Source organism: Pangasianodon hypophthalmus, chromosome 8, assembly GCF_027358585.1.
Source record: "Pangasianodon hypophthalmus isolate fPanHyp1 chromosome 8, fPanHyp1.pri, whole genome shotgun sequence".
NCBI classification, from domain to species: Eukaryota; Metazoa; Chordata; class Actinopteri; order Siluriformes; family Pangasiidae; genus Pangasianodon; species Pangasianodon hypophthalmus.
Window position 1 is genome coordinate 24,300,572 of NC_069717.1, and position 15,558 is coordinate 24,316,129.

Sequence of the window (15,558 nt, forward strand, 5' to 3'; positions counted from 1 at the left end):
AACTGTACTTTCCTTGTCACTGGGCTGGTACCCCATATCTCATGTATCTTTAATCTGTATTTTTCTTCTGGAAATGTGAATATAGTGAACCTTCATAAGTAAAAAAAAAAACAAACAAAAAAAAAACAGTAAAGGTGCAGAAAGTGTATGCTTGATGGTACCATGCCAGTAGTAAGGAATGGTACAGTTTAGAGTGTGATTTTGATAAGAACTCCCAAAGGTTTTTTTTTTTATCATCACCTTAAAATGTGGATATAGTGAACCTCTCTAGATAAAAGATGCATACTCAAGGTACAAAACATGTTTAGTACCCTTTTTTTCTGAGAGGTTTCTAGATGTACCCTCATTTTTCCCCCATCACCTTAAAAATGTGCATATAGTGTACCTTTCTAGGTAAAAGATGCATACTCAAGGTACAAAACATGTTTAGTACCCTTTTTTTCTGAGAGTGTAATTTCAACAATTCAAACGTTTCTCGATGTACCATCATTTTTTTTTTCCGACTATCACCTCAAAATGTGGATATAGTGAACATTTAAAATGATTTAAGCCACATAACTGGACCATAATTACCTTTTAGAGCAAAGCTGTAAAGGTATCTGTTATTTTCTGAGAGCGTATTCAATAAGAACTCAGAAAAGGTTGACCTTTCAGGTTTTAGAGTAACAAATGGACTAGGATGCAAAAACAGTGATTGGATTTGAGAAAAAGTCTGTTTCGCAAGGAAATAAAAGCATGTAAAGGCAAAGTAACTAAAGAACCATGTCATGTCTCATGTCTCATATCTTGAGGCTTGAGGAGGAATACATATTTTGGAATTGAGTCTCTTAAAAAAAAAAAAAACTTTTAAAACTTAGAACTTTCAAGTCTTTTATCCATAAACACATGCAAACCTCAGGGTTAGGTAGACAGGTGCCTAAGGTCTTCAGTTATTATTCAGTGTCTAAAAGGAACATGTTGACAGTAGATGTTGATCTCATCAGGACACTTGTTCACCGATGACCCTTGAAGCTGCTGGAGGACTAAAACACTTTCAGGACCATAATGAGAGAGAACTGCTGGAATTAATTGACACCACTTTGAATATTCATCACATAATCTAAGCGGTGCGCTTTTAATTATAGCCTATCGTTGGACTTCTCTCTCAGGAAGGTAAATCACGGAAGGCCTAATTAATGTAATGTATTCTCCGACCCGCGGGGACGCGCCGAGGCGCCGCGCCGCGCCGCTGTGGTCCGAAGTGCGCCGGCTCTTTTGTTATGCTGTTTACCGGCACCAGGGCTCAGAAGACTGTCCTTATTATTACCCTTGTACAAACCGACAATATAGGATGCTGATCCTAGACAAGAAATGAAAGCTCTCTTTAAATCTTTCACCTTTTAGCATTAATGCGCAGGAACCAAAGGGAAGCGGGGACGCGCACACTGTGTTTGTGGCTTGTGGAGTATTTTTTAAAAAAGGATTTTTCTCAAATTATATATGAAAAAAATGTCATTTACTAATCCAGTGTGATGTTTAATTCATTTAAGTTGACCTCTGTAACTATAGTTTAACGACTGACTGAGAAACTTTATAGGCACCTCCATTATTTCACTGACATTAATGAGGTTAAGTGTTGGATCTGATGAACTGTTCATTTTATTGCATAGTATTCTTTTATTTATTGCTTTTGAATTCAATTTCACTGTTTTTTTTGTGTGCCAATTTTGTTACATCTGCTGTCAGACCTACTGGATTTTGTTGATATGACTCAACACACAGAAAACGCTTAATAATAGGCTGTAATAAGATCTAAGACAAACATTTATCTGTCTACATTTACCATTTTTTAAAGAACAGGTGATTAAAACAGAAATAAGGTTTTAAAATCAAGCTAATTTTACTAGACAGATCACATAGTTAGTACATAATAAATGTTCATATTTAAAAGAAATTATACGAGTTTTTATTATTATTATGGTTTAATTTTTATAATACACTCTGCCAAATCTTAGGCTATGTATATTTTAAGCAATGTTAGTATATGTTTTGTCCAAAAAACTGTTTAGTTATATTATTCACACCATGATTTAACCCGAGGCGCATTAACATTATTAGACTCGTGATTTGCCGGCGCGCTTAATAACGCCCTCCGATTGGCACAGATGAAGTTGCCTATAAGTGCATATAAATTTGGTTCCTCCCTCTATTCCCCCCCTTGACTCTCAGGGGGTCGGAACCTCCAATATTCTTACGAAAAGGGTCGTGGAGCGACGAGCGCATAAAAGTCGGGCTGTGGTGATGCTGCAGCTCGGCGTTAGTGCGGCTCTGGACACTTGGCACGCTTTGAGAGAGGACGCATGAACCCATGGCGCACAAGGTAACTTTGAAAAGTCTTTCAAATAGCGACTGTGTGCGGCATCTTTTTCTTCGCTTTTAACACGCGGCTTATGAATTAGTCTGATCGTGATAAATTTTTTTTATTTTTTACTGGTTGGTTGATCTGATCTTCTGATTGAAACCACAAATAGATTTAGGAGCAGAAAATAGGCCAGACATAGACGCACTGGACCTGATGATGGATGTCTTTTTTTTCCAACGGGAAGATTTCTCAGAATAGACATTGCTCACTCACTGACATTGTTTAGCTCATATATTCTGAAAAGAAACACAAGATCACTCAAAGCCATGCCTCGGCCAGGCAAGAACTCCTACAGTGACCAGAAACCTCCTTACTCCTACATCTCTCTGACTGCCATGGCCATCCAGAACTCCTCAGAGAAGATGCTCCCCCTCAGCGACATCTACAAATTCATCATGGACCGCTTCCCATACTACCGCGAGAACACGCAGCGCTGGCAGAACTCACTCCGCCACAACCTCTCCTTCAACGACTGCTTCATCAAGATCCCACGGCGCCCTGACCAGCCTGGCAAGGGCAGTTTCTGGGCACTGCACCCGGACTGTGGCGACATGTTCGAGAACGGCAGCTTCCTGCGTCGACGCAAGCGCTTCAAGGTGCTTCGTATGGAGCACACCGCCTGCAAGAGTGCCCCCATCCTTCACCCGTACCACCCTCACGCCCAGCATCATCACCCACATCATGCGCACCAGCACGCAAACAAGCTTAGTATGGGGCACGCTGACTACCTGGGCAGCGTAGGGCGCCTGTCCCACTTCCAGAGCTACGCATTGGGGGGTGGGCAGAGCGGAGGCTTCAAACACCCATTTGCAATTGAGAGCCTGATCGGACGAGACTACAAGGGGGTGATGGCGGGTGGGCTGCCCATCGCCTCCGTCATGCATCACCTGGGCTACTCAGTACCCAGTGTGGTCAACTCCGTGTGGCCACATGTAGGTGTGCTCTCTGAATCAACCCCTGTCTCCTCTGAGTACCCGCCATTTGGGGTGGCGGTCAAGGGTCTGTACCACCACACGGGAAGCTCTAACATGCCTGCTGTGCCTGTTCCCATTAAGCCCACACCGACACTAGGTGCTGTGCCATCTCTGACAGGCCTGGCACCAGGGTCGGCTCAGCTCTGCACCCGGATGGACAGAGAAGCGACAGATCTGATGGAGGACAAAACCGGAGCTCTTCATCCCTCTCTGCTGCAGTCCTGAAATGAAAGCGATACAGTAAGAGTGTCGTGATGTGAGGGTACGTACTGCTGCATGCTTTGGACACTATACCGATACAAGTAATCACAAGAGACTGATAAAGATCTCATGGAGTGTGACATTTTTGCTTTCTTTAATCGTGAACTTAGATGCTTCTTAGGTGCTGATAACTGCATTGTATTTATCTCTCTCTGTCTCTCTTCTGTATAAAATACATACTGTTTCATTTGCATATTGCACTTCTCTTGCAAAACTTAGGTAGGCTGTTTGCAGGTAGGCTCTATATGTGTAGTAACAATCATGATTAAACATGACAAAACTTTGTCAGTGTTTACTGAGAATTTTTTTGTATCATTTATAAATTGAAGGAGCCTGATTTAAGGCTGTACCACTTGACTCTGCTTTTCTTTTCCACTCCCTGTTGACTGTATAAATGACTTTTGTATTCTGTAAATCTGTGCTACCGAATTGTATAAAGTCAGATCAATTTAACGCATATTGAATAATATTTGTACACATTATAGCATGCCTGGCATGCATGATTGCCTTTGTAAAGATGCTCTTCTGGAATGCACTGTGTTAGGAAGAAATGCTGTCATTAAATGAACCCAAAGTCAAAATGTGAAATTGCTGTTAAGAAAAGGAAAGCTGTTGAAATGTTTTATGTACAGAAATGTTAACTGTTATGTGCTCATCAACATGTAAGGACTATTTTAATGAGGTCCTTGCTCATTTTAAATATGGTTTTCTTCCTACAAACAGCCTTAATTCCACAGCTAAATTGAATTGCCTAATATATGGGAATGGTATATTTGTAGTATATTTAATGATTTATCGTGGTGAAACTGGAATAGATAAGGAACTCAAATGAGATGTTTTGGGGATATCAGTATTCTCCTAAAATATTTATAATCACACTTTTTTTCTAAAATAAATATAATTTGATTTAATGTTGACTCCTTTCCATTTTTTTTGTCATTTATTCCATAGTTTGGGTGCATTTGTGTGTACTAAAAATATTAAAACTGCTGCTATCAAATTAGAAATCAAAGCAGGATGAATGTAGATGTCTTAGAATTCCTGCGCATGCCTTTTTAAAGATAGTTCATGACATTGTTTTTCGTGGGATAAATGTACTTATCCTTAGATAAAGGTAATCTAATTAGTTTTTTACATATTTTAAAGGAAAATAATGATTTCAGGGCTGTGTTTTGTTTTAATATGTTACCATAGCAGTTCTTTATGTATATATTAATATTTAATATTTTACACATAAACCTAAATAATTACATTTTCTCAATAGTGCTGTTTAAACAGCCTTCGGATCACCTCTGTTTAAGATCAGCAAAAACCTGTTGCTTCTAATCTAATTCTAATCGTTTTGTTTTTCATAAAGAGAAATCGCTTAATTGTCCATCATATTTTAACACTTCTATGCTAAATCTTATCTCTTTCTGGTCAGCAGCACTTTACATAATCATTCAAATATATGAGCAGTTACATTTCTCCAAAGCAAGTGAGGCAGAATCCTAGTCAAGCGCAGAGATGTTAAAGGAGCTGACAGTGATAGAAATGCGGCAAGACTTCACATTTTCACAAGTGGACCAGAAACAAGTGCAAGGCACTAGTGGAAAGAACAGGAGAAAAAGCCACCGTTAAAAAGGTTGACGCAAATACAAGGTTTGGTGCAAGTGCTATTATCCACTAGAACTACAAACACTTCATTATGGCTTCATAAAATGATTCGTCATTTTCTGTTTATCCTTTCACTGAGATTTTAATGCAGCTTTAACATAAATGTTACAGCACAGTCACATCATTTTTCTACATAGAAACTTCCTCAAGGACTGTTTATCAGTCACTATAGACGCTGCAAAAGAGCAAGCCTACATAGAATAATGCTAATTTTTAAAAAAAAAGGATATGTACTAATAAAAACACATAGCCTAGTTGATAATAGAAAAATTTATTATTATGAAAAAGTAACCTAAGGATTCACTTAATCATATTACTACAAGGGTTTTTTTCTTTAGATTAAACTTAGCAAACAGCAACGCTAATAGTATTAGGAATAGCAGTTTTTAACCAATCTTGAATTTGTTGTTATAGTTAGCTATCAGATTAGCATGTTTTTCTTACCAAGCACATGACCAGCTAGTCAGCTTCATTATGTTTAACCTATAATGCATAGCTAACTTGATTTAATCCAAATGTTTAACAAAATAACATTTATTTTAGTATTTTATGGAATTATAGTGAGTTCCCCATTCTGCTGTTTGATAAACTAGTGACTAGCGTTTGTTAAACTAGCATATTTTTAAGCACAGCTTTTCACAGTGCCGTTCTGATTTCCAAATTCACATTACACATTTGTAAATAATGATTGCAGGTTAAAATAAAAAATGAAAACACTGCAATTAACCAGTGATCCACATGTCATGTGGTCCAGGGTTTTGATTTAATGTGCTTTTTCGAAACTGTTCAAACTGACCAGGTGTGTGACCGTTAACAAATCTAGAGAAGCTGTGTGTGTGCAATGAAAAAATCATCTGAATTTGAGTCGTAAATTTGGACTTTATTCCGTTTAGGAAAACATGAAAATGCTAACTCAAACCTTAACCTTAGCCATTGTAACGTTTCATATGAATCGAGTTGTGGGATTTTTTTATGAATTTCCAAGCAATATAAGTATGTGTTGCAAAGATCATATATAAGCATATATACATGAGGAACTGGCGTTTCAGGTCTTCGTATTATAAATGTGCACGTGTCAATAAAATCTCTGTTGTGGGCCATGGAATGGGATTCGCACAGATTTTTTTTAAAGGAAATTTTGTTATAAAATTCTGGTTAGGTTTATGTGCTGAAAATAATAGTATTTATCAGCATCACTTAGCCAGAGTAACACATAATGCAGCACATAATGCAGTTAAGGGGTGAACTCTCTTTAAAGATCACAAGACTACTTGTGTGTGTGTGTGTGTGTGTGTATGTGTTGACTGGCTAGTTGATGACTGCTGGTGAGGACTCAGGACCACAAGGTTGAGCACCTCCATGACTTCAAAAGCTGCTGTTTGATAAAGTCGTTTTGTCTCCTTCGTCTTGACATAATTTCAGCTTTGAAGTTCACAAGCTGGTCCTCTTCAGAGCACAAAAGCTGCCAGTCTGGAGGCCATTGAGAGTGTGACTGTTTAGCATGGCAAAGGCGCACTCGTACACCTACATGCACACCCTCACACACACACACACGCACACCAGGAGCGTACCGAACCTGCCCGCTGAACAAATAATTTAGATGCACAAGTGGCCGAGTGAGGTGAAAACTACACCCACAGTGTCCAGCTTAGTCAATATTGATGAGGATGAACCTATCTATCTATCTATCTATCTATCTATCTATCTTTAAATGGTCTGTCTTGCTTTTATAAACATATTCATACTTGATATCCAAAATAATTCATTTGATACAGTATATAATCAGTATTCATATATATCTAATTAAATAGCAAATGTATGTAGCAGAATAAACTTCTTTTTAAAATCAAATATGTGGTCAAACTGCAAAAGTATTATGACTTGACAGTGTGGATGATCAGCCCAAGAAACACTTCTCCTTTTCATTTTTGCCTGTAAAATCTTTTCAGTATTAATTATCTGAAAATGATGATGAATGGAGATAAGGTCATGGTGAAGTTGGTGCTGCGACGACTGTTGACAGGATGAATCGAATATGAGATATTATTTTTAATTACGCCGACTTTGACAGGGCGGAGGTGACACATTCTACGCGCTTGTCTTAATGATCAGAAAGACCCTTCGTTCATAATGAGCAGCTTAATTCATTAGGTTCCTCATCATCGGTAACAGCACAGCAACTTAGTACAGCATTATATTCCGTCAGCCAGGCAGTAAATTTGGTGCAGATTGGTAATATTACAACAGATATTATCTTAATTGCTTAAAACACATAATTGCACTGATAGATTCATTGTTTAATTCGACTGCTTTCAGAAATTAGGCTTGCATCGATGGTTAAAGCTGTGCTTGGAGATCCGGATGCAGTGATGTAGTCAGGCCTGGAACCATAAACCAATACTTATCTCATTTTTGTATTACAGTGAGCTGAACAGTATTAATACACTTTGACGAGAAAATCTATGATAACAAACAACTGCTAAAATTCCTTGCTATGGCAGTTAAAGCTTTGGTATAACTCAACTGTTCAAATCAATATCTTTGAATGTAGTGTGGGATTGAGCCTCTGTACTCTATATTCAATATGAAATAAACATTCTAGAGTATGAGGAGTATGGTTAATTCTAATTATTCAAAAACTAGGATTTTTTTTTTTTTTAGCTAATCCTGAATACAGTGTTTTAGTTAGGCATCCAATTAGCACATTTTTCACATGGCCAGTTAGTCAGCTAGCTAGATTTATTATGTTAGTCCTACAATGTATACCTAACTTGGTTTAATCCAACTGTTTACTATGTAACCTTTCCTATTTGGGAACTTGTGAGTTCTTCATTCCAATGTTTGAGTAAGTGTTCTTAGTGTTCTTCTTAGAAAACTGCACACATGTTCACAGAAACCAGAAGGTTGAAGACCATCTGCCTTCATGGTTCAGAAAGTTGAGCATTCTGAGATGCTTTTCTGCTCACCACGGTTGTAAAGAGTGGTTATTTGAGTTATCACAGCTTTCCTTTAAGCTCAAGCCACTTTGAACTCTCTCATCAACTATTAGTTTTGTTTAGTTAAATATTTTTTGTTTTCTCGCCATTCTGTATAAACTCTAGAGGCGGTTTTTAGTCTCCTAGTTCTTTGCTTCCTAGTTATGCATGCTATCTCATGTCCAACTTCTGGTTCTGGTATGGCCGTTTTGTATAAAAATATGGATTTGTCTGTGACAAATTTTCATGTTTGCATGAGTTCTAACAGCAGTAGATTATGATGCTGATTGTAAAAAATAATACCATAATACCATGATTACCATTTGTATTACAGAATGGTCCATATATAGTGGTGGGAGGGAATTATACTTTCAAGTGTGGACAGCAGGTTTATTTAACCTTAATATTAAACTTTGCTGTGTCTATATTTTGGAAGCATTGAGGATAAAATCATGTTTAAAGTCTATATTAGTGGATTAATGTTATGGTGCAAGAAAAGCAATGTTTATATATATTTCAAGAAACCAAAAAAAATAAAAGGAATATTTTTTAAAGTACACCAAAACTCATTTATAAAAATGTCTGATGTTAGAATTGTAATTCAGAATATTATACTGAATGACAATATTGCTTTTTGTAATTATATTTCTACCATACAGTGTACAATAAAATGAACATCCTTCACATGCAAATATACAGATTATATACAGTATAGAGATGTAAAGGGCTATAATTTAAAGCAAAGAGGACATTTATTACACCATGATTCATTGGTATTCTTTATATAACATATAGAAACACTGCCCTGAAGATATAATTTCGAGAGTTACCTGCCTCCACCTGTTAATTTTAGGGTTCCCACCAACCAACAGAATTTATTAACATAACACACTTAAACCAATTGATGAAGGTCTGTAGGAGTAGATTAACATTTGGATGAAGTGAGGAGGATTGTTTGCCAGGAATATCATGGAGAATTTGTAAATGTACTGCCAATATGGACATATTCATCAGGATTTTATTCTTAGAAACCATATTAAATCAGAACTTACATGCCATAATGTTGAACATTTCAAATGATACCTTCCTATTTTGTTTTCCTAGTCATCCTTAAACCCGTAGTGTGATATTGTAGATCAGCCAGGAACCGCCGTGTGATTCATGCACAGCAGCCGTTCCATCTACAGCCAGCAGCTGGTAGATCTCAGCAAAGGCCCATGGACCTCTCCTCTCATTGGTGAGCTCCATTCCTGGCCATTCCTGAGCCAGCACCAATAAAAACCTCATCCAGCCTGCATTAGCTGAAGATGAAGAGAGGTCACCTGGACAATAGATGAGGTTACAATAATTCTCGCTCTCTGCACTTTTGGCTAATGAAATAGTCTTCATTCTGTGCACTGAACAAGGTCTTCTACTTCCACAACTTCTACTTTAATGGCATTCAATATAGTTGATTATTAGAGATCAGGCTACTTCTTGTGATTGCTTTTTATGAATTATTAAAGTAAAGTAATGAGTACCTTTTTGGCAAGGCTCTCTTTAGTAGTTTCAGAGTCTCCTTCTGAGGTAAAACCCTGTCTTTTAGACCTATGGTCAGAATTTTGAGACTGTTATCATTTGCATTTCTTTATTAGAAGATTGTCCAAAGTGACTGTGGAAGAACTTTAAATAATTACCACCACATCTAATCTGGATTTGTGACTCACAAGGAAATTGAGCCATCATTTATTGATATTAGTGTTTTCACACATTTGTACCATGTTCATCTTTCATGGACACTGGTACTGAGCGTTTGAAGGTGCACACACGACTCATTTTGTGATAATTGCCTATTTGACAGCGGTTAACAGAAAGGTCCCTTGCAGCTTCCTCTGCACATTCATCTCTCCATTAGAGCAAGCACTTGGGGTTTTATTGCACTAATTAAGACGGTCTTTATTCTTGCTCAGTGCTGCCCTCAACCAAACGTGTGCCACCTCCTGCAGTGTGTGTGCATAAGTGTTTGTGTGTATGTGTGTGTGTGTGTGTGTGTGTGTATATGATTAGATGTGATGGGAGTGAGAGACATTGTCTATATCCTATATATGTTAATTATGATTATCTTTGATTAAACAGTATAATTCCAGACTAGTAATTCTTTTACCATTAGACTCAGTGACTCATAATGTTGTTTAGCACAATGAACACAGGAAGCTCATGCTTGCCCTCTTGTGTCAACTTCTCCAATGTTAATTTTCTCAAGCTACCGAAATACAACATATTTTGTTACAATGACATTATAGGAAAAAAAATTAATATTTAATATTATAAAATTAATTTTACCAAATTTCTACCATAGGCTCTATTGTGAACAATAAGCAATATTTAACTTCATTCATTTCTAATTTATCCATATTTGTGTGATTTTTATAATCTATGAAGGACACGTCATAATGCAAAAAGGTCACAAGCATAACACTTAATTTTCCTCAGTAATGTACATCAAAACAACAAAATACAAACTTTTTCAATGTACACAAACTACGTGTTCAATCAAATCTCTCATAATTATATATGCATGGTGAGTTTAATATGTGTAGTCTCCCCAAAAAACACATTGTGACATTCATAACATTCATAAACAGCTATGCATAAATAAGTAAATATTCTATTTTTAAATACTTGTCTGTTCTTAAAAGATCACATGACCAGATATGCACTCTTTCTCATTTTGATGCTTTGCAATTAAATTCGAATTCAAACATCATATCCATACTGTTGGAAATGCTCTAATACATTAGACATTAGACATCTCATGACAATGCAACATACTTGAATTCCCTTGCAATATGTTTAAATACATTGCAACAAGAACAAAGTTAAGGGGTATGGTGGCTTAGTGGTTAGCACTGTTGCCCCGCATCTCTGGGGTTGGGGATTTGAATCCTGCCTTCGCTCTGCGTGCGCGGAGCTTGCACATTCTCCCTGTGCTTCAGGGGTTTCCTCCGAAGTACTCCATTTTCCTCCCCCAGTGGAATTGTGCCCTAAGATGGATTGGCACCCCGTCCAGGGTGTCCCCCGCCTTGTGCCCTGAGTTCCCTGGGATAGGCTCCAGGCTCCCCCGTGACCCTGTGTAGGTTTAAACGGTACAGAAAATGAATGGATGGATGGAAGAACAAAGTCAACAAACTATCAGTTACATCAATTACAACTAAACATTTAAGGCGGTAATACACTTTTTCTATTGTAAGTTGGATTAATGTTGTCTTATGTGAGATTTATTTTAAAATACAATATATTGTATAATAAGCAATCCACCTACCAGAATTTTTTGGGGAGGTGGGAGGAAAATGGAGAACTAGGAGGAAACCCACACAACACAGGGAAGACATAGGTAATAACCCGAGCAGGAGGATCAGTCCCAGGACCCTGGAGCTGTGAGACAGCAGTGTTACCTGCTGGTTGGTCATTTTTTAAAAACACTTTTATTTCAGCATTCTACTCTCAGGTCAAAATGATCTGACCATCAAACTAAAGTCAAGCACAAAGGGTTTCATGGTGGAAAGATAATTTTTAGTATTGCTTTTACAATGCTAGTAGTTCAGTGAGTGGTTTGCTGATAACCCCATGCACTGCAGCCCTTCCCAGACCAGAGTTCTTCTCCAGCACCTTCACCTGGAGAGCAAATTTCCTCAGCCCTTGCTCCTCTCCTTCTGGTTCTGTGAAGAAGAAGTCCTCGTTGAACACAGGATTGCGGCAGTTCCTGATGATAGCACTGTGCTGCCGCTGCAGCTTGCCTGGACTCAGGCTCAAGGTGAGACCGCAATTCAGTGGTCGGAGGTCACCGGGTTCACGCAGGTCCTCCACAGAGACCACCCGAATTCGGATGGTGGATAGATTTCTATCCATGTTGGCATGAGAGGCAGAGAGACGAATGAAGCCCCTGTGGGGGAGGAGGAGGATGTGCTCACAATGGAGGCGTTCCTGACAATGTAGCGTGTCCAGTGGGAATTGAAGGGGTGGGGCTAAAGTTGAGGAAGCAGGTTGAGCAACATGGCTATCTCTTGTCAAATTGGTCTTGTCATCTGTGTTTTTGGAGCTCAGTAAATCATCTTTATGAAGAGATTCTTTCGATGAAGAATATGTCATCAAAATGGTCCCATGTTTGCTCCTGATTGGAGGTGGTGAGCTGTGAGGGGAGGAGTCAGCAGAAGAACTGGTGTCACTCTCCATGCTGTCCACTTTCAGCAGTGCTATGGAGGGCAGTTTTGGCACCATCCTGTTGGTCACCCGCTCAAGTGTGTAGCTGGAAAGTGCAGAGTGAAACAATGACTCCTTGCGACGAGTGTTCGGACTCTCGAAAAAACCCGACTCATAGTTTTTAAGTGAAAATGGAATTGGCTTTATTTGGCCCCTCAAGGCCACCCTGTTGCCCTTGTTTTTATCTGTCTTCAACACTGTAGTAGTTGGGTCAGAATTTGGTTGCGAGGTCTGACTGCAGTTGTCTCCAGTTTCATCGAGGCAGTGTGAAACAATGCCCTCCACTGCAAGAGAGCGTCTACTTAGCCTGGGAGGCAGGAAGAAGTCAGGAATTTTGTCTGGTGTCAGGACATTGCTATGGAGTTTATTGAGAAGGTTTGCCTTGGCTGAGATCTCGTCTGAGTTTTTACCCACAAGTCGGCTTATCTCCATTGGAAAGCTCTCGGCACTCTCTTGGACTTTTCGAAGGATCCACATTGTTTCTACCTTAAAAAAGTAACCAAAATAGTTAAGGAGATTCTAGGAACTGATCAAGCCCATGGAATTAGTGGCAAAGCATATTCAATATCATTCCACTTGGCCTGAGTTGGTTTGCTAAACATTGAGAATTATCTGGATGACTAAAAGATATACTAGTGGGAATGGCACCATATAATATATGGCTATAATATACATAAGATTTTCCAACATGGTCTCAAACTTGCAAATTTGTAACACTTTGCATAAGTCATGTCATGTAAAAAGATGCAAAGATTTAAAGTTAAATGTGTGGTTAGGAATGGGGTTAACTTTATAACTTTTTCTTACAAATTCATAAGTATTAAATTAAATATTATTCCACCACATTGCCAATGTTCATTCAAATTTGTACAAATATAAAGTGTTAGCAAGGTTTTAATCTTTGGCTCTTACCTCTTTGAAGGAACTTTATTACCAAGTGGAGATTCTCTTCCCTGGTACACACAGTGGGTTACTGTGGATGTATTTATATTCTGGGAACCCTGAACACTCCTCAGTGTTAACTCCATCACAGCCAATCATGGTAAGGTGTCCCACTCAAAATTCTGCCTCCTCTGTCAACTTTGCACCTTTTTTGATCTACCTTCATTATGAACAGGTCACAGACCAGTTTTCCCCTGCTATATGGCTAAACTAGGGCATTATAGGAAAAATTAAACCTGATCTCAGATCAGAGAGACATCTGAGTGACATCAAAAGTGGTATAACCGTCTGGCTCTTTGACTCTCCTTGTTAAAGGCCAGCACTGACCTCATTCATGACCTTCAAAGAGCTTATGGCGTATAAGCCCCACCTGTTGAGCTTGAACCCTGAGCTGTAGAGTTTTTGAATTTGTCTCATAGTGCCTGAAGTAAGGAAATGGTAGGGGAAGCTGAACTCTGGTCACATCAAATGGGAAGGTTCTAGAACTTTCATTGTGTAGGTCAGCTGTACTTGAATTGTTACATTACATTTGGGATTTTGGTTTGTTTAGCTCATTGCGTAGAACCAAACCAGCAGAGTTAGTGAAGTTAGAACAATTTTTATAATAATTTGTATAGTTAACCTCATATTCCTGGGAAATTATGGTCTCTTTGGTACTCCAGTATCTGTAGCCAGGAGAAAAATCACAACAATGCGTACTGCTAAAATACATCCAATCAGGACAGGAGGCATCTACATTCCTGCCAATCATGTTGCTCATAAATTTAGAAAGCTTCCCATCTTGCACTGTATTCTAGTCTAGACAGGAGTAAAACCAACTTACTTCTACCAAAACTGCTGAGAAGATAGGGTTAGGGTTCTTAGAGTGTTTTTACCCGCAGGATGAAGGGTTCCTTTCATAGTGCTTCTGCAATGTGAATTTCAACTGCAAGCCTTTAACCCTGCTGAGCAAGCCTGAAGTTTAATCTGTAAAAACCACTTACCATGCTTATGGACAGAGGCAAGGAAAAACTTCCTCAGGCAGAGCTGGGAGAAAGAAAGCTTGGGAGGAATGAGTGTTTAGCAGAGGAAGCCTCCTCTGCCTGGCACTGAAATCTGTTAAAAAGTTGTAGTTCTAGTTGTGGCTGGGATCAGTAGCTTTAACTGCAAACATGACATGCAGTTGAAGAGGAAAATCATGCTGGATGATTAACTGACAGAGATGAAATGAGAGCTTGACACTCTTGGTAGGTTTCGGGATAGAATTGCAAGTGTGTAGACGGCTTTTAGCGGGGCCAAAATTTCAAGATGGAAATGTTGGAGTGGGGCATTGATGATGAATTTGTGGGATCTGACAGAGAAGAGAAGCCTTAATTTGTCACATGTACATTACAGTACAGTGAAATTCTTTCCTTTGCATATTCTTTGCTACTGGATGGTCATGCTGGGGGTGTGAAACCCAGTGCCACTGTTGGGTCCTTTAATCATCATCTGCTCAGCTCAATTTTAAGTCACCTTGGATTAAAGTGTTTGCCAAATGAGTAAATGTAAATGAGAGGGGCTGTGATCCTTGAGAGAGGCTGAGAAAAACAGAGAGCTGTGATCTTACTGAGAGAGCTGTGATACTTGAGAGAAGCTGAGAGAAACAGGGTTCAAGGTTGACTTGAGATGTCCTAATGTTCGGATACAACAGGTCAGAGGGTGCAGAGATCTGGATACTCATCTATCCTGCCAGTGTCCTGGATCCTTTTCTGCAACGGAGACACAGTTTGTCTGATTTTGATCACTTTCAGACAGCACAGCATAGGTAAGTGTTTTCACTTACAGTAACCTAGGCTTTGAATGGAGAACTTTTCAAATGTGATTAGTCAATGTTCATCTGGAACTCATTATATAAAAGTGTCCGGTGACCTTGCCTTGCCTCAGTGCACATGCTGTATTCCTAGACATATAATCTTCCACAAAATGTTGTTTCCTATTTCCATCAAAACATTTTTAAAGAACTAAATATAATATAGACTAAATATTTACCTGAAAGCCACTATGAGTGGAAATGCAGGAGAGAACACCCTGGAGCCTTAACATGTTTTCACTAAATAACTCATCAAAATAAGATTAACCATTTTACATT

At 38.7% G+C, this 15,558-nt stretch overlaps 2 protein-coding genes across 2 annotated transcripts; one reads left to right on the top strand and one right to left on the bottom strand.

The window, feature by feature from the left end:
* Positions 1-2,217: 2,217 nt before the first annotated feature.
* On the top strand, positions 2,218-4,506 carry foxb2 (forkhead box B2). The gene has a single exon (XM_053236286.1). It carries the CDS (start codon positions 2,668-2,670, stop codon positions 3,598-3,600), a length of 933 nt encoding a protein of 310 aa, XP_053092261.1. The 5' UTR covers positions 2,218-2,667; the 3' UTR covers positions 3,601-4,506.
* A 6,308-nt stretch (positions 4,507-10,814) lies between these two features.
* LOC113533423 (C2 calcium-dependent domain-containing protein 4C) lies at positions 10,815-12,986 on the bottom strand. Its single transcript, XM_034306901.2, has 2 exons — positions 11,569-12,986; positions 10,815-11,375 (listed from the first exon to the last, which is right to left on the bottom strand). The coding sequence occupies exon 1, from the start codon at positions 12,981-12,983 to the stop codon at positions 11,832-11,834; it is 1,152 nt and encodes a 383-aa protein (XP_034162792.1). The 5' UTR covers positions 12,984-12,986; the 3' UTR covers positions 10,815-11,375; positions 11,569-11,831.
* Between the last annotated feature and the right edge of the window lie 2,572 nt (positions 12,987-15,558).

Bases quoted from the DNA above. Each gene is read 5' to 3' on its own strand.
- foxb2 (XM_053236286.1), top strand. From the start codon at position 2,668: ATGCCTCGGCCAGGCAAGAACTCCTACAGTGACCAGAAACCTCCTTAC.
- LOC113533423 (XM_034306901.2), bottom strand. From the start codon at position 12,983: ATGTGGATCCTTCGAAAAGTCCAAGAGAGTGCCGAGAGCTTTCCAATG.